At 45.8% G+C, this 17,797-nt stretch overlaps 1 protein-coding gene across 1 annotated transcript in view; it reads right to left on the bottom strand.

Moving 5' to 3' along the window:
• KIF5C (kinesin family member 5C) overlaps nucleotides 1-17,797 on the bottom strand; it is a 163,410-nt gene that overhangs the window by 87,224 nt on the left and 58,389 nt on the right. Inside the window, exons 3-7 of the mRNA XM_066345085.1 lie at nucleotides 13,762-13,835; nucleotides 7,549-7,653; nucleotides 2,044-2,092; nucleotides 1,328-1,383; nucleotides 531-618 (exon numbers count right to left, since the gene is read on the bottom strand). Of these exons, the coding sequence (XP_066201182.1) occupies nucleotides 531-618; nucleotides 1,328-1,383; nucleotides 2,044-2,092; nucleotides 7,549-7,653; nucleotides 13,762-13,835 (372 nt within the window). The remainder of the gene's footprint in view (nucleotides 1-530; nucleotides 619-1,327; nucleotides 1,384-2,043; nucleotides 2,093-7,548; nucleotides 7,654-13,761; nucleotides 13,836-17,797) is intronic.

Here is a 17,797-nt window from a genome sequence, read left to right as displayed (position 1 = left end):
CTTGAGCCCAAAGGTCACTGGCTTCAGCCCAAGGTTGCTGGCTTGAGCAAGGGGTCACTGGCTCAGTTGGAGCCCCCCCAGTCAGGGCACATATGACAAGCAATCAATTAATAACTAAAAAGTGCCACAAACATGAGTTTCTCTCTCTCTTACAAAGGGAGGGGAGGGGAGGGGAGGGGAGGGGAGGGGAGGGGAGGGGGAGGAAAAAGAAAAAAAAAGAAAAAGGTAAACTCAGAAGCTTACCTTTCCCCCACTTTAGTTGGTTTGTTGATTGATTGTTTTCCCCAGAGTTCAGGCTTAGTCTGTTACCAGGTTCCAATGAGTCCCACCCAATATTTCTCAGAGTTCCCTGGGCAACAGGAGGCCCTGTTTCCCACAATCTGCCTAGACACACTGCACATCCCTGTGTTTGCGTCTGAGTCACTGCTTTCAACCGCCTTTCATGTGGCCCTCATTACTAATCGCTCCTGGTGTGTAGGCAGACACCTGTACCTAAAGTTAGAGGGGAGGAAACGGCACACCACACTTACTGGTTACAGCCACGTGTCGGTTTGCTTTGCCTTCATCTATCACGTCCATGACTTCCTCAGGGCTGGACACAAACCGCTCGGTGCACCCCTGCAAGGGTCAGTTCAGGTTCGCCATTAAAATATTAAAAAGCAGCAATACTTTGAAACAGCTAAATATATTCCCATTTCTCCTCTAGATGTGCAGATCAAGAGAAAGGCTGCAATATTGATCCCACAACTTTCCCCTCTTGCCTAAGGCTTGAATTCTACCTTAACAAAGAAGTCTGAGCAACCCCTAGGAAACCCAGAAATAAACCAGAAAAAAAATACTGGATTCTCCTAGACTTTTGAATACATACTCAAACTCGGCAGCAGCAGAGACAGAAAAAAAGAAAATCAATGACAGAAAAAGAAATAGATGAAGTTTTGTTTTGCCTTCCATCTTTATTTATTGTCACTAGCCGCCAACTTTAATTAGATACTTTGAAGTGCTAGACATAATGCTATAATAGCCTTCTCCTAACAGCAAAGTATAAATGATTGCACTCAATACCAAATCCTTTAAAATGTGAATAACAAATGCCTGTTCACTTCTGCAATTCTTACCATGTGATTAGACATCTGTGGTACATTCACATAGATATGATTAAAGAAATTAAATGTCTATTTTTTTAACCAAGTGAATTTCAAATATAAGGAATATGATTAAATATCTATCTGTGCTTTATATACATAACATTCTGGGCATCTACATGCTAATTATAATGACAGTGACTGGAGAGAAAATAATTGCATCATCAATCAAGTTTTTCTCATACCTTTACATATGGGACTCTGTTTTTATCTTCGTGAACAGCCAAGTTTGTTTTGGATACTACAGAGATGAAAATAGTGACATGCAAAGAAAAATAAAAAGTTAAAGACCCTGTACTGAAGCAAAAATAGAAACTGCTACAGAGGATAGGTAAATCTAATATCTGCAACATACACTGTATATGCAAGTTTAAGCCCTGGCGGAGAGTAAGCAGATAGCCTGAAGGCAGGAGAACATCTCTGTATGTCATTAATTCCTTAACAGAAAGTGCTATACATCAGTTCAACCTCCGTGGACTTTAGTTACAGAACAAACAAAGGACAAGCAGGCCCTGGCTGGTTGGCTCAGCGGTAGAGCGTCGGCCTGGCGTGCAGGGGACCCGGGTTCGATTCCCGGCCAGGGCACATAGGAGAAGCGCCCATTTGCTTCTCCACCCCCCCCCCCTCCTTCCTCTCTGTCTCTCTCTTCCCCTCCCGCAGCCAAGGCTCCATTGGAGCAAAGATGGCCAGGGCGCTGCAGATGGCTCCTTGGCCTCTGCCCCAGGCCCTAGAGTGGCTCTGGTCACAGTAGAGTGACGCCCCGGAGGGGCAGAGCGTTGCCCCTGGTGGGCGTGCCGGGTGGATCCCGGTCGGGCGCATGCGGGAGTCTGTCTGACTGTCTCTCTCCACGTTTCCAGCTTCAGAAAAAAAAAAAAAAAGGACAAGCATTCAAGTTACTCACCATCGAGTAAGTCCCTGATTTTGTCCAAGTAGATCTCAAAGTAGGAAACCTGTTAAAAACAAACTGAGTTTGAAACAGAAATGCCACACTATATTACAGAAATATTATTATTTGAGCTTATAAGAAGCTTTTTTCATGCATTAGCTAAGAGTACAAAGGAGTCCACTCAAGACTGAGAATCGTCACGTGCAGCTCTCCAGCCCTCTCGCCTGTAGCCCGCTTCCCGCCTTGTCAGCTCGCTCTGGCAGTCCCAGCTCAGTGTGGGAGAGTGGGAGCTCCCCCTGTCCCCACACATCACAGCTCCCTATGGTTCCATCCAGGCGTTATTTACACCGTGTGCTAGACAGCCACTTACAGGGGACTCTAGCTTTTACCTTAGATGAGCACCAAGCAAACGTCTAGGTATGACGGCAGCTGGAATAGAAAATGCTCTTTGCAAAGAATTTCAAAAATCAGTAGGCCTATCTCATGCATGATATTGACAGCCTCATCAGACCAGGATGGGAGCATGACGCATACATTGAGGGAGTGGGATGGGGGTAAAGGTAGTTTGCTTAGAACTCCGAGAGCTCAGAAAAGTAACTGGGAGAGGAATCACGGTGGCAAGTTTGGGGAGTCCAGGAAGGATTGGAACAAATGTGATTTAATAAAAGACAACTAGACTATATAATTGGAAAGAAGGCCTTCCAATTAGTTACTCTCTAACCTCTGCTCCAGCGGCACCTACATCAGCATCTTCCACAGCATTTGTTTAAACTGGAGAGCCCCAAACATAACTGCAGGCCTCCTGGACCAGAATTTCCAGGAATAGGACCTAGGAATCAGCTTAGCAACTCCTCAAGTGATCCATATGAAAGCTAATGTCTGAGGACAACTTTAACGAGGTGTGTAACCTTAAAATTTTAATTCACATGTAGCCAAAACTCTGGGTCTCAATTTTCCTATCTATTAAACAAATCTATTAGACTTGATGTCAAAAACTCCCTCTAAGATTTTTCATTCTGCCTACACTTGCCTTTTTCCTCCCAGATCAAATTTTCTCTGTGTTCTTGAGTTTTCTATTTTAAACTCTAAATAAAGGCATGGACAAAAACATTATTAAAAAAGAAAAAAAAGCAGTTGAAAAAGTTGTAAAATTGGGATGTGACTACAGATGATACCTCGCCCCCTCATCCCAGCTCTGGACCAGTCTTGCCTCTAGTGGCAGCAAGTAAGGTAAAGACTCTGTAAGCTGGCTCAGGTCCTAACCCAGTTCAGGCCTGGCTCATTATCTTCTGTCTGCGTCTCAGCCTGGAACCTCCTGACTTCCTAGTTTCTCTGAGATCTGAGATCCTGGCTTCTGGAGCTGGGCATCCTCTGCAGGTTGCCTGTCTCCCTAACAACCTCTGCCTGCTACAATGTCTGTCACACACCTCTGTCGCTGAGCCTTGTCTGCATGGAGGCACACACCTGACCTTCAAAAGACCCACTGCTCCCATTCCTGGAATCCTATGGGTCTGTTTGGCCTCCAGTCTTAGGCATCTATCCCTAACCCGCCCTTCCTGCTGCTAACTCAACTCTGGTTCCAACCCATTCCGTGTATTCCAGACTTGTCTGCTTTTCAATATGGCTTTTCAGTTATCTCTGAGGTCTTAAACATGTGCCTTTATTTACATAGATTATAGAGAAAAGTAATTACATCTAAAAAGCGTTGAAATAGATTATTAGCAAATTTGGCATTTAGAATCCTATCTACCTTTAATATAAGTAGAAAGAGAATTCTGATTTATTCACTTCTTTTTACACAGCAGATCTACTGGCTGCTTTGGGGTTGCGGGTAATTTTGCTATTTTTGTCACTTCAAATACTTTTTTTTTTTTTCCTTTTTTTCTGAAGCTGGAAACGGGGAGAGACAGTCAAACAGACTCCCGCATGCGCCGGACCGGGATCCACCCCGGCACGCCCACCAGGGGCGATGCTCTGCCCCTCCAGGGCGTCACTCTGCCGTGACCAGAGCCACTCTAGCGCCTGGGGCAGAGGCCAAGGAGCCATCCCCAGCACCCGGGCCATGTTTGCTCCAATGGAGCCTTGGCTGCGGGAGGGGAAGAGAGACAGAGAGGAAGGAGGGGGAGGGGGTGGAGAAGCAAATGGGCACTTCTCCTATGTGCCCTGGCTGGAATCGAACCCGGGTCCCCCCGCACACCAGGCCGACTCTCTACCACTGAGCCAAATACTTTGTGAGTACAGGTAAAAGAAAAATAAAAAGGCATTGTTTGGCATTAAGAAAAAGCATGTTCGGAAGAGTTTAAAACCACTGTGGAGCCTACTTTAAGAAACAGATTTTTGGCCCCCGCCGGTTGGCTCAGTGGTAGAGCGTCGGCCTGGCGTGCGGAAGTCCCGGGTTCGATTCCCGGCCAGGGCACACAGGAGAAGCGCCCATCTGCTTCTCCACCCCTCCCCCTCTCCTTCCTCTCTGTCTCTCTCTTCCCCTCCCGCAGCCGAGGCTCCATTGGAGCAAAGATGGCCCGGGCTCTGGGGATGGCTCCTTAGCTTCTGCCCCAGGCGCTGGAGTGGCTCTGGTCGCAACAGAGCGATGCCCCAGAGGGGCAGAGCATCGCCCCTTGGTGGGCAGAGCGTCGCCCCCTGGTGGGCGTGCCGGGTGGATCCCGGTTGGGTGCATGCGGGAGTCTGTCTGACTGTCTCTCCCCGTTTCTAGCTTCAGAAAAATACAAAAAAAAAGAAACAGATTTTTTTTTATTTTTATTTTTATTTTTTTTTATTTTTATTTTTTTCATTTTTCTGAAGCTAGAAACAGGGAGAGACAGTCAGACAGACTCCCGCATGCGCCCGACCGGGATCCACCCGGCACGCCCACCAGGGGCGACGCTCTGCCCACCAGGGGGCGATGCTCTGCCCATCCTGGGTGTCGCCATGTTGCGACCAGAGCCACTCTAGCGCCTGGGGCAGAGGCCACAGAGCCATCCCCAGCGCCCGGGCCATCTTTGCTCCAATGGAGCCCTGGCTGCGGGAGGGGAAGAGAGAGACAGAGAGGGAAAGCGCGGCGGAGGGGTGGAGAAGCAAATGGGCGCTTCTCCTGTGTGCCCTGGCCGGGAATCGAACCCGGGTCCTCCGCACGCTAGGCCGACGCTCTACCGCTGAGCCAACCGGCCAGGGCCAAAACAGATTTTTAATACTGCCTTAATTGAGCCTCTTTTTCTTGATTAGGTCTGTCACTACCCAGTTCAAAATACTGAGTAGTCAATAACTAACTCACCCACTTAATGAACATTATTTATTAAATAAGTAAGCATAATTATAAATGCAGAACAGGAGCCCGGGCAATAAATTCAGCCCAAGAGATGGATGTTGTTCCTACTCCTGCCCCTGCACACTGAGGCTGTTTGTACCTTAATAAGATTCTAATAGAAGACCCTATATTGAGGGCAGTAATTGGCTTAACATCTTGTTCCAGGATTATCCCATAAGAACCCTGCAGTAGTTCGAGGTATTAAATGCAAACAGCCTTAAAGATGCACTAAGCTCCTAAATCTTGATCCCATCAAAGCAACAAGCTTCTGTATTTTAGGATATAAAGAACCCTGGCAAAAAGCTGCTTTAGCCAATAAAGGGAACTATGAGGAAAAAGATTTGCCAGATGCAATTTATAATTGAGCAAACAGCTATTGCCTTGTTTTTAAATAATTTAGAAAAGGCACTTAGCAGAAATAAGAAGGGTACAAGTTTAATATAACAGAGAAAACACTGCACATGGGGCTGGTCGGATCAAGCGTTTAATCTCAACTATGCCGATGACTTGGTATGTAACTTTGGACTACAGCAGGATCTACATCTTTGAACTATTCCCTCATCTCTAAAATAATGGGTCTCGTGGACTAAGGTCTCAGCCTTCAGGGATGATCAGCCTCCTGCCTGATCTACTAAGCTCCACATCTTTTTAGAACTTCCCTTTATCCTCCTCACCTCCACCTACTCTGTTCCCAGTCACCATGCTGGGGACCAGTCAGTCACAAGCATCCTGGACACGGTTAATCAGAGCTGAGCATTCACCTACTGTAGGCTGCTGGGTCAGCGAGCCAACTTTCCAGGGCATCAGGAATTAGTAACAAGGGAGTGTGGGAGAGGAGCCACCATGGTCCACACCCCCACCACCACCCAAACAATTAAGGAAGAAAGCAAGAAGGCAGAAATGCAGGGACTGTAATGGGTATGGAGTTTCCTCTGGGAGTGACGAAAATGTTCTGGAATTAGATAGTGACCATGGTCATAAAATTTTGGAAAGAGCCTGACCAGGCGGTGGCGCAGTGGATAGAGCATCAGACTGGGATGCGGAGGACCCAGGTTCGAGACCGCGAGGTCGCCAGCTTGAGCACGAGCTCATCTGGTTTGAGCAAAAATCTCACCGGCTTGGACCCAAGGTCACTGGCTCAAGTGAGGGGTTACTCAGTCTGCTGAAGGCCCGCGGTCAAGGCACATATGAGAAAGCAATCAGTGAACAACTAAGGTGTTGTAACAGAAAACTAATGATTAATGCTTCTCATCTCTCCGTTCCTGTCTGTCTGTCCCTATCTATCCTTCTCTCTGACTCTGTCTCTGTAAAAAAATAAAATATTAAAAAAAAAAAAATTTTGGAAAGAGACTAAAAAAACATCAAATTGTATACTTTAAAACTGTGAATGATAACTCAATTTTTTTAAGTTAAAAATAAAAAGTAGGATCTGGATTTCTTGCTTTTCCACAATCGCTCTCCCCTATGCCAGCTATCAGATTCTGCATCTTCGAACAACTTCCTCTATTTGCTTAAACAATTAGCTTTCACTCACTTGCGTACAAAGAAGTTCAAATGAATATACATCAAATAACAAACATTTGAATTTAAGCAAAAACGTAAGTTCTGATTTAAACACACACACAAACAAAAGAACAAGGAGGAGGAAGAGAATTCCCTTCTCCAACATTTCTTAGGATATGCTCCTCCAAACACTAGTCTGTCATACTCCAAGGGAGGAAAACTATGTCCAGTAAAGCTGGGAAATGGAATAGCCCCATGACCCCTCTGCAGGGTTACATTACACAACAGCATATTTAAGCTTGTAATAAATTTAACACTTTTCAACAGAGCACATTCCCAGGTTATTTGGCCACATTTTTCCCCTGGTAAACCACCTACCGATGATAATCTGAGGCACTGTGTTTCACGGAACACACTTTGTGGACCCATTATGGTCACATCTACAAAACTCCACAGTGGAAAGGGCAGAAGTCGCAGCTATCAAGATGATTCCCTTCTACAGAGGGCTCTCACCTTATCTCAGTATCTAACGCAAACCACCCAGATAGCTACGTAACTCCTTAATCATTAAATAAAACCTGTAGCTCTGCTTATCATGGGAATTTCATTTAAGGATAAGGTCATCTTTTTTACATGTACAAAATAAAAGGAAAGCTAAGAAACATAATTTTGGGCATTGCTTCTTCCCTTGGGTCTCATCAATGAATGGTATTTACCTTGATGTGAAACTCCAGGTTTTCATCCATGGAATAGATATGGTCAAAAATGTCATGGGCGATCCGTGGGATGATTCCCATGAGTTGAGGGTCATGCAGCTTCCCCTAGGAGGCAAAAAACACAAACACAGGTGCTGAAGAGTGCTGAGAAACACGAGACAGAGAAAAGACCACACTTGGGTTTCTTAAGCAGAACTGTACGGAACAGGAGCACACACATGTGGACTGTCTGCTCCCTTGGAAATCTACCTAACATGCCACCAGACAGAAAGTTAACCCAGTAACTCAACATGGTAGTCTCATTTTCCAGCAGTGGAGAGCTTGTTCTGGCAGATTGTGAAGCCCCACTATGTTCCTTCCTGTTGCCACTCAAATCAGTGTGCATGTGAGTCAGTGGGTAGAAAGTGAAGGAGAGGGACTGAGAATATATGGGTGACTATACCATACTAAAAGTGGGTTTTGTTTTTGAATTTTTACAATCTGATCGGAACCTACAATTCCAAGTTAATCTACATTAAGGAGATCACTTTGAGAGCTGACATAGTTTCATTAATGTCTTCACTGTGCAAAAATTCCTGAGACCCGTATTAGGAATACCTTCATATCACTTTACAAACCAATCAAGAATCCATTTTATCGATTTCTCTTTTAAAATCTATAATTCCAAGCCTGAATTTTTCCAAATAATGTTTGGTTGTGTTTAATACTTAAATCCAAATGTAAGATATTCACTTATTCCTTTTTGACCCCTTTTCCTAATTTTATTCAATTTACCTAAGGAGTAGAAGAATAGAATAATTCTTCTGCTTTTTGGGCTATCACTACATTTATTTTTAAGATCCAGACTTTGCCACTTTTGAAGGCTTTCTAAAATATATCACATACGACCTGAAAACAATTCCTAAAGGACAGTTATTAAGTACTTAACGCAACGAACGGCCTTAGCATGGAGCTGGGCAGACAACTCCCGAGAGCTTTATTTGTGCCCGCACTCAAATGAACGCCTATGTTCCATTATATGTTAGACAAGCCCTTAGTTCAAACAGTCTGCATCTCACGTAATCACTGGCAACTATATTCCCAGAGAATCTTTTTAGACATCTTGAAAGTTATAAAACTTTAGGAACAAATGGAACTGAAAGAAAAGCACAACACCCAGTTTTCTCTTGAGTTTTCTAGGGATGCCCCACAACCTTTCAATTTTGACTCATATCCTTGTTCCAAATTTGCCCAGTACCTGATCTGCTGCTTTATTTTTCTCAATCAAATTCTCTTTTTCCTTCAAGGATTCACCACCCAGTGCTTCTCTGACAGACTGACTTGCAAGCCAACATCTGGGTTACCATAAGCAGGAAGTCATATGAACCCAGCAGTGGTTCTGGTCTCTAGCAAAGCTGTCTCCCCTGGGATTTTGGGCACTCCCTGGGATGTCCTTGTCACTAACAATCCTAAATCAATAGATGTGTTTACGTTGTTTTTTAGTTTGACTGTACACCCCTAAAGGCAGAAATGGGCAGTGCATAAGTACATTCCCCCACTGCTTATGAAACTTAGTATAGTATCTATTACATAGAATTATTGTGGAATTTAAATTAAACAGTATATATAATGAGCTCAGTGACAAAAAATGTTAGCATTATATTATTCAGCTCCTAGCAGGTTCTCATTAAGCAGTGCTGGGAGTTTATCTGACCTGAAGGCTGAAATATACTTCTATCGCACACCACCAATATGTATCTTATGAAAACAGCACCAAATGACAGAGACTGAGAGACTCGAATGTTGACTCCTTTAATTTGCACAGCCATCATAAACATGTAACAAATCACATATTGGACCTCACTGCCTCTGGACTGTGGAAATTGCTGACAAATGACACTGGCAGTAAAAACACCGATCTCTGCCCAGTCAGTGCCATGACACCAATCAGCCAATCTGACTCAGAGAGTCTAAAAAGTATCCCCACCCCCCACTCCCTCCAATGCTCTTTAATAATGCATCATAATCCTTTAGTTTCTCCTCAGTAGTCCACAACCAAAGGAGAGTGACGGATAATCCAAAAATCATTTATAATTGATGAGAACGTGTTTCCCTAGATGCTTTCCCTTTCAACAGATTTATCTTGCAATCGATTCCTGGATAACACAAGTATTGATGTCCCTTTGTTTGCTTTTGTTGGGGAAGACCCAAGGCAGAACTAGGGTACGTCTGGGACACTTCCCACTTTGTTTCTCTGAAGCCTGCATCCCAACATCACATGAGATGGAAGCACATGTTTATTTGGAGAAGGAGGAGTAGTAATACCCTCACTCCACGGGGGCAGACAGGATCCCCAATATACTACAGGTTTAGGGGCAGGGAGGCTTGATCTGGCTCAGAAGCCCAAGAGTGGCCTTCATGCCCAGTAAACAGAGACTGTTCAATCTATGTGTATGTGTGTGGGGATGGGTGGGGGGATGACGTGGGTGTTTATGGCGGAGGGTGTTGATTTGTGAAGTGCTGAGTGTGTGGGGTGGATGTGTGCTGTGTATGTATGTGTAGTATATGTGGTATGAGGTGTGTGTGTGGTGTGTGTGTATGAGACAGAGGTGTTCCATAAAGATCTTTACCGCTTCTAGGCTGATGGCTTTGCAAATGAAATACACATGTATTCACATAAAACAAGTATTTATATTAACCTTAGGCAACAAAAGGGGTAAAGAAGCAGAGAGCAACTCAGAGAAAAGCTCCCTCTAGGTGGAGAGACATGGAGGGCTTCCCTGAGAAGCACCAGATCCGGAGGGATGAGTGAGATTCAGGATGGGCAGAGAGGATGCAGGCAGAGATGAGAGAAGAGGAACATAACAAAGGCACAGGAACCGAGGAGGAACAATGCCCGTTTAGCGAGCGGTGACGAGATCAGTCGCTAGATCAGGGCCAGACGTGGTGGCACTTCATCATCTTGTCTCTCCCGGAAAGCAAAAAACTCCAGTTTTATACTTAAATCTTGTATAATCCTCTTCAAAAACTTTCCCCACTTCTGAATATAGTCTTCTCAGAGCAAGTATGAAAGAAACCAGACGCAGGCCATTGACCACAAAACAAAACTCCCTTTGTTCCAAGCCCAGTGGCCTCCTTCACCACCCAAGGACAGTTTCCTGAAATACTTAAGATGGGAAAGCAGGTAGCCCCTCAGCTCACACAGCACCAATACACTCAGACTCATTAAAAATCAGGTGGCAGGCTCCACTCAGCAGCAATGCAGCCTATACCCACTCGCTGGCCTCCAGGTGTCCCTTCGGGCAGAAGGAAGAGCACAGGGTGTCTCCCTCCGCTATATCAATGTGCTGGGGAAGGCCACGAAGTAAGGCATGGGGCCAGGAGAAGCCCTTCCTGGCATCACAGGCAGAACAAGCCGCCCCCAGCCACCCAGCGGACCTCCCACGCAGCCCGGAGCCAGCCTGCAAGCCGGCCAGTGCACTACACGTTCAACACCAGCACCAGCAAATGCTTCAGATTTTAACTGAAAATCTACATTAAATGCTGAATCTTCAAAACCTAATTTTCCAATTTTATGTAGGCTTATCTGTTTGTTCCCTCAATAGAAGGTAATGGAATCACCACTGGGTGTCAGAACAAAAATGGGGGGATTAAAGTGAAAAAACAGCTTTAAAATGTGCCAGCTCTGTCCACTCAGGGAGTTACATCCCCTTCCAAAGGCCTTTGAAAGATCTCAATGTGTAATTCCGAATACATAAAATCCCTCCTTTCAGACAGCGCAAACCCTGCACGGTTTTTTTTAATTTAATTGCATTCCAGGCTTGGGATTTCTTGGTCTCCTACAGTCTCTATGACTTTCACTTGGGGCTCCTCCTTTCCTGTTTTCCTCTAAAATACCCCCTACCTTTTCTCCAATCTATAATCACCCCCCAGAAAGAACCAGATTAAATTGGGGTGGGGGCACTAGGATAGGCCTCACATCCACCCACTCCCCCCTCCTGGAGGCATAAGCAAGTGACCTTCAAAAGTCACAATAGACAAAAGCAACTCACTGCAATCAACCTTTTAAAACTGACCAGGAGAAAGAGGCCACAGAATTTAGGCAACTATGAGAGTGATCAGCACAGAATCCAGTTCCTGCTTGGTACCCAGAAGTCCCTCTGGGCCCCCAGCACTGTGACAGCCATTGAGGGGCTTACACCATGAAACAGGCCTGAAGATGCTCTCATTTAACAAAATGCCTCTAATTTTAGTTTGAAATTGCTGACATACCTCTTTGTCATCATTTCACACCCACTCATTCTCCCCACACTACATATAAACCAAGATTTTACCGTGGAGACAGGTCTTTCCTTTGATGGTTTACAATTTATATATCTGACATTTAGCAAACACCTTACATTTTCCAAAAATGAATTAATCCCAAAGCTAAAAAAGTCATTCTTGTAACCATTCCCTAAGACTTTGGAGGATTTTAAATAATGCAGTTTTGGGGTTGCTGTTGTTTCGTATTTTGTATGTTATTTGGTAATTCTCCAGAAGCCTCCAGACTGGTTGATACCCTCATGAGATACCCTCTGTTTTTCCTGTGCCTCTGACCTGTGAAGGAGAGCTCCAGTTGATGGCTACTGGAGTAGATGGAACTTAGAAAATACATAACCACAATTTTTTCTTGAACCTGGAAGGTTAAGGGTCTGAGGCCCAGTAAGAGAGGCAGACGAGGGGCTGGAGCAGGAGTATGGGGGGAGGAGTACTGGGCCTGCATGCCAAGGTGTCCTGCCAAAGGGTGTGAGATGCAGGGAAGAGGCCCAGGGAGGCTCAGGTGTCAGGGAGCAGTCTTGCTTTGTCTGAAAGAGGTGGCAAATAAACCTGGTGCTTCCTTTAATCTGCGCAAGCTCTGAACCACTTTGTCTCCAGAAAAACGGTGAAAGTGAGTCAACACAACAGAAATAAGATCCCCCAGAGCCATACCCCATGCTTGAAATCAGTGTGAGCAGAACATCAGAGCCCTGAGGATTTTAGCCTCGTGCCTTTGAAATCTCCTCTTCAATAGGAATGATTCATAAACTAAACTGATTCTGCAGCAGCCGTCTCAATGATATTCCCAGGAGGGCACCATCAGTAAAAAAACCCTCAGTTTAAAGGATTAAGAATTCATCTTACCCTGCTGCTTGGAAACTGAATTCCTCCAAACTTCCGTGTGCAGTGTCTTAAAATAACCACTCTTCAACCTCTCCTTACCTGTCAGGTGTGCCAAGCTTTTTGAAAAATGGTCTGGCCCTGAAGGCCTTCTAGGAGTCCATAGTAAACAGCAGGGTGGAAAGAGGTGCAGGGGCCAACGTCTGTAGATGGGCCTTGTCTGGAAGACAACCTGGAGCCACAGAGCTCCATGGCCAACAATCTGAGCTGGGGTCACACCCTCAGGTGCCCACAGGGGCCGGCTGTGTAAGTTAATAAAGAAAGATGCTGAGGATAAGTTCACCCCCACAGTGTGCATGGAGTACACGCGCAGGGGTCAGCCAAGGCCACTACAGGCCATCATCATTTGAACAGATATCTGGTCAAACCCCTCCGAGGTGACAGCCACTAGTGCACACACTAGGTGCCTGAATAAAAAGGTGAATAAGACAATGAGATCCCTGCTTTGGTGACGCTCACCTTAATATTATGGTGAAATTTTACCCAGTACTGCTAGATCTTCAAAATTTTCAACCAAATTTGAACACTTAGAATTGTGTGAGATCACATCATTTTAAACACTGTCTGAAACTAAAAACACCACTGTGCAGGCCAAACACAAATATGTCTGTGGGCTTAATCTGGTCCACAAGTCAACTTCCTTATTCTCTGACCTACACTTTGTAATTCTCCTGAGAGGTCCCCCTTAGGGTAAATGATTGTCACACAGATTTTCTGTTAGATTGGGCTCAAGCCCACAAGGATACTAACACCACTCTTTAGTATGTTGATGATTATTTTTTAATAAAATTTATTATTATTATTATTTCAATAGAGTTATCAACAAAGAATTTTTTAAAAATACTGAATTCCTGAGATTTCACTACTCACCATTATTTTAAAACTTCTCAATGACACAATAAATTGACCAAACATAACTGTGCCCTTAACCATCTCTATTGTCCTGTAAAAAGCCCATGTGCACCCCAAATTTTTCTCGAAGCAGTGGTTCTGTTCAGTCTGAGAACATGCTATCATAGCACCTTGTGATCTTACCTCCATGGTATGTGTTTTTCCTGATGAAGTCTGTCCATAAGCAAAAATAGTCCCATTATAACCTTCAAGGACATCTGTAAGCAAGAAAGAATTAAATAAAATTAATCTATTACTTTGATCATATGCATATTTTTAAGTTACATTTTCCATGGCTCGTCTCATTTTTCACACAATTGATATTTCAATTCTATTTGCATTTTAAGTAGACTTGTGAGATAAAAGCGGAAGTGAGGGCCTCCACTGCTTCACAAATAACAAGAAAAGGACTCATATTCCTATGAAATACTGTATATTAATGCAGAAGGAGACAGGCACACCTTCTCCCAGCAACGTCAAATTAGGACAAATACAAGCAGTACTTTCCTTTTAGTACAAAGATACTTGAATTTTCTTCTCTAAGTTGATCTCTTGAGATCAGCCAGAAGAAAAACATTATCTCTGCCCTGTGTCTCTGGAGTGAGGGACAGAAGAGAATTTCTTCCCTGAAGATCTGATTTGGATTGGTTTAAACCCTGGCCCAGGCGATTTTCTTGGGGGTTTCCCATGAAGGCTGCACCCGGCTCCTTCCGAGGGAGCTGGTCCACAGCTGGGGAGGCCAGGGCCCCCCTCTGTAAACTGAGCCACACGGTGACAATCCAGTCAACCCAGAAACCACCAAGGCCCTGACTCTAAGTTAGCGTCTCTTGTTTCAGCGGCTGTGCCGGCACTGGGGCCCAGGCCCAGCAATGTCGGGACTTCTTCTACAGCACAGTGAGCACACTGCACATCCTGTACAGGGCAGGCGGCTTTCCTGGGGACAGGAGCAGCGTGTGATGAGGCTGCTTTGCGCTGAAGATTATCTGTGGGAATTCTTTCAAAACAGCAGAGGGGATTAAAATATACTGTGTGCTTGTTTCCTTCAACCCCGCTTCACCCACATAAACCTCACCGAGAAGGGAATAGTGCGTAAGTAACACCCTGGCCCACCATCGCTAGGTAAGGGGGCTGTCTTCATTCCTGAAAGGATGGTATGGGCAGGGAGGGGAGCCCCACACAGAACGCACTCCTTCGAGCCAAAAAAAAATTAGAAATCAAGCCAGGCAATCGGCTCCATCTGTTTCAGGTCCTGATTAGGTCTGTTTGTTTGGTTGGTTGGTCCCTCTGAATTGTATGATTATGATTATGTATGGTTAGCTTTTGTTGTTTTGTTGGATTTCCTAAAAACAAAAAATTTAATATATATTTTACCTATCTGAGGTTACTGAAGTCTATATTGAGGTCAGAACAAAAAGCGAGATTTTCCCTTAGGAAGCTAAAAAAGGAAAAATTAAATGGCAGGATTTTTTTTTTAAATCCTAGCAGCTCTCAAGGGTTTGCATCAAGCTATCTTGAGAAAGAGAGAGAATGTTCACCTGTATCAGACTTTGGTAATTAATGGTTTCCCTGGTAACAGGGGAAGCAAAAACTTCAAGAAGACGTAGGGTTGAAGGTTCAAGCTTCAGTTTTCACAAAAATGCTCACTTTTCCAGAGAAAAGACTCCTCACGCCTGAAAGCAGTGGCCAGAGCAGGGAGCCTCTGCACGTCCATGAATGTGATACGCTCTGAGGGGCCCAAGGAGAGAGCTGCCTGCCCTTCGGTTGTATTTTTTTAAGAGAGGACATTTATTAAAGCTGAGGACAATGAAAGAAGAAAGGGCTTAGGACAGAAGCAGCAGGGGAGCCCAGGCGGGGTGCTTTGGCTCTCTGGGAAGTCAGAGAAAAGGGGGCCTTGGAGGCAGGTTCAGGGTGTTAGCTCAGGACGAACTGCTGCAGCCCACTGCGCCCCTGGTCGCAAGTCTCATGGAATCCGTTAGCGTTGCGGAGAGGCATGCCTGTAGGGGGGGGGGGGGGGGGGGGGGGGGCATGCTCCCGGGAAGGAGAAGGCACCCTTTCAGTTATATTTTTAAATTTTTATATTCATAGCAAAAACAACTACAGCAATTGGAATTCTAGCCACAATTACAGCACTGAAGCTTCTATTTATTAGGAATTAAACACACACACACACCCCCCCCCAACTGAAAGGGTTTCCTGACCTTAAGCCCCTGTGTAGGAAGCACTCTGGAACCCATTAACCCAGGCATTAAAGCAGGGGTACGGAAGCCCAGCCAGGGGTCCAGCTCCCTCTGCTTCTTATAACGAGCCTCCAGTCACCCTACAAGAGTGCATGTCCTCAGGAGGTGGCCCTGAGCAACCTACTACACCCTGAAGGAAATGCAGCTCAGAGCCTGAGCTCTGCTGACAGGAGAAAACCCACCTGTGCTCCTTCCTCTGCCAAAAGCAATGGGGCCCGTCCATCTCCCTGAGTCCCCCTCACACTAGCAGAGCGCACAGTCCTACTGACTCCTAGTTGGCTAGTGCTCACCAACACCTGCGGGTTAGGGACCGGGACAGGTACGTGAACTTGTGGAGTAAGGAGCTGAGGAGCACAGGGGACTACGTTACTTAGAGAATCCCTGATTGATTGATGTTGCTATTTCAACACTGAGCTCAATTACTTTTATTTTTTAGGAAAAAGAGAACACATAAAACTCCATTAGAACAAACTCCATTTGACCTTTAAAGTCTTTACAATCATGTTGCAATTAATTCATTGTTGAAGGCCCTGGCCAGTTGGCTCAGTGGTAGAGTGTCTGCCTGGCATGTGGATGTCCTGGGTTTGATTTCGGTCAGGGCACAAAGGAGAGGGGACCATCTGCTTTTCCACCCCTACCCCTACCCCTACCCCTACCCTTCTCTCTCTCTCTCTTCCCCTCCCGCAGCCATGGCTCATTGTGTGGGGATTGGCGGGAGTGAGTAGGCCTCAGGCACTGAGGATGCTCTGTGGCCTCCACCTCAAGTGCTTAAATAAAAAATGGCTGGGTTGCTGAGCAACTGAGCATCGCCCCCCCCCCCCAGTGGCTTGGTGGGTAGTGCGGGAGTCTGTCTTTGCCTCACTGCCTCTCACAAGAAGAAAAGAAACAAGGAAGAAAGGAGGGCGGGGGAGAAAGGAGGAAGGGAGGGAGGGAGGTAAAAAAAAAAAGAAAAAGCACTCAGAACCCAGTGTTCTCTATTTTCTCCCCAACTCCAGGATTTGGGAGGTTTTGTTTGTTTATTTGTGTGCTCTGTGTAATTATTAGTGAAAAGGGGAGCTGGGTTGGGGCGGTGTACAGCACACACAGTGCACTTGGAGACTGGAGCGCTACAGGGCAGGAGAGGGAGAGCAGTGCACCTGTGCTCAGCGCCATACTGAGCCGCACAGTTGCCCCACCCAACTCGAGCAGCAACAGCCCACAAAAAGGCACTTTCATCATGCTGAATGACAGTTCCTGGGCTCAAGGAAAGCATTTGTTTCAGAGTCCCTGCCGTAACAAAACAACTATTTCTATATGCCAGCCCAGAGCCGGAAACCAGCTTGGCCAGACAGAACCTTTCTTTGTGATGGGGTCTGGCGTGGCGTGATCTCAGCTCACACCATACAGTCAATGCCCCCCCACAAACACAGCACACGTCCATCTAGGGGCCAAGCAAACCCCAGAGTCCACTGCAGGTGGGGAGGGCCTTCTCCTCGCCCAGGAGGAAGGAGGAAGAAAGAGGGAGGAGGGGAGTGGGGTGCTGGAAAACACTTTCTGCCTCTTGCTGCAGACTTCAAAAGCCAAGTGTTCTGTCCCAGATTTTGCTGGTTCTGAGTCCAGGCCTTGCTGGAGCAGACGAGTTAGTTCAATTGTCAGGTAGGAATTTGGGGGAACATGTAATCATACCCGCATATCATTGTTCTTGAGGAGGCTGGTGCGACCCTCCCCCCAACAGCTCTGTAGGTGAAATGGTGACCTGTCAGTGGCACCAGGGTCTCTGGCAATAGTGGCTAACAAATCACCCCCATTGGAATCCTAAGGCTCTTGCCAGTTAACCAGAGGACTCTGTAGGCCACAGGCAGAGAATGAGGAGGCCGTCCCGCTGAGCACCAGGGCCGACCAGAGCTGGGCTCAGCAGCTAGCCTGGAAGGCCATGGCTGTGCCCTGCGAGGGCCTGCAGCCTC

This window comes from Saccopteryx leptura, chromosome 7 (genome assembly GCF_036850995.1).
Source record: "Saccopteryx leptura isolate mSacLep1 chromosome 7, mSacLep1_pri_phased_curated, whole genome shotgun sequence".
Taxonomy (NCBI): Eukaryota; Metazoa; Chordata; class Mammalia; order Chiroptera; family Emballonuridae; genus Saccopteryx; species Saccopteryx leptura.
The sequence above is the reverse complement of the archived record's forward strand: the minus strand, read 5'-3'. Positions and strand labels throughout refer to the sequence as shown.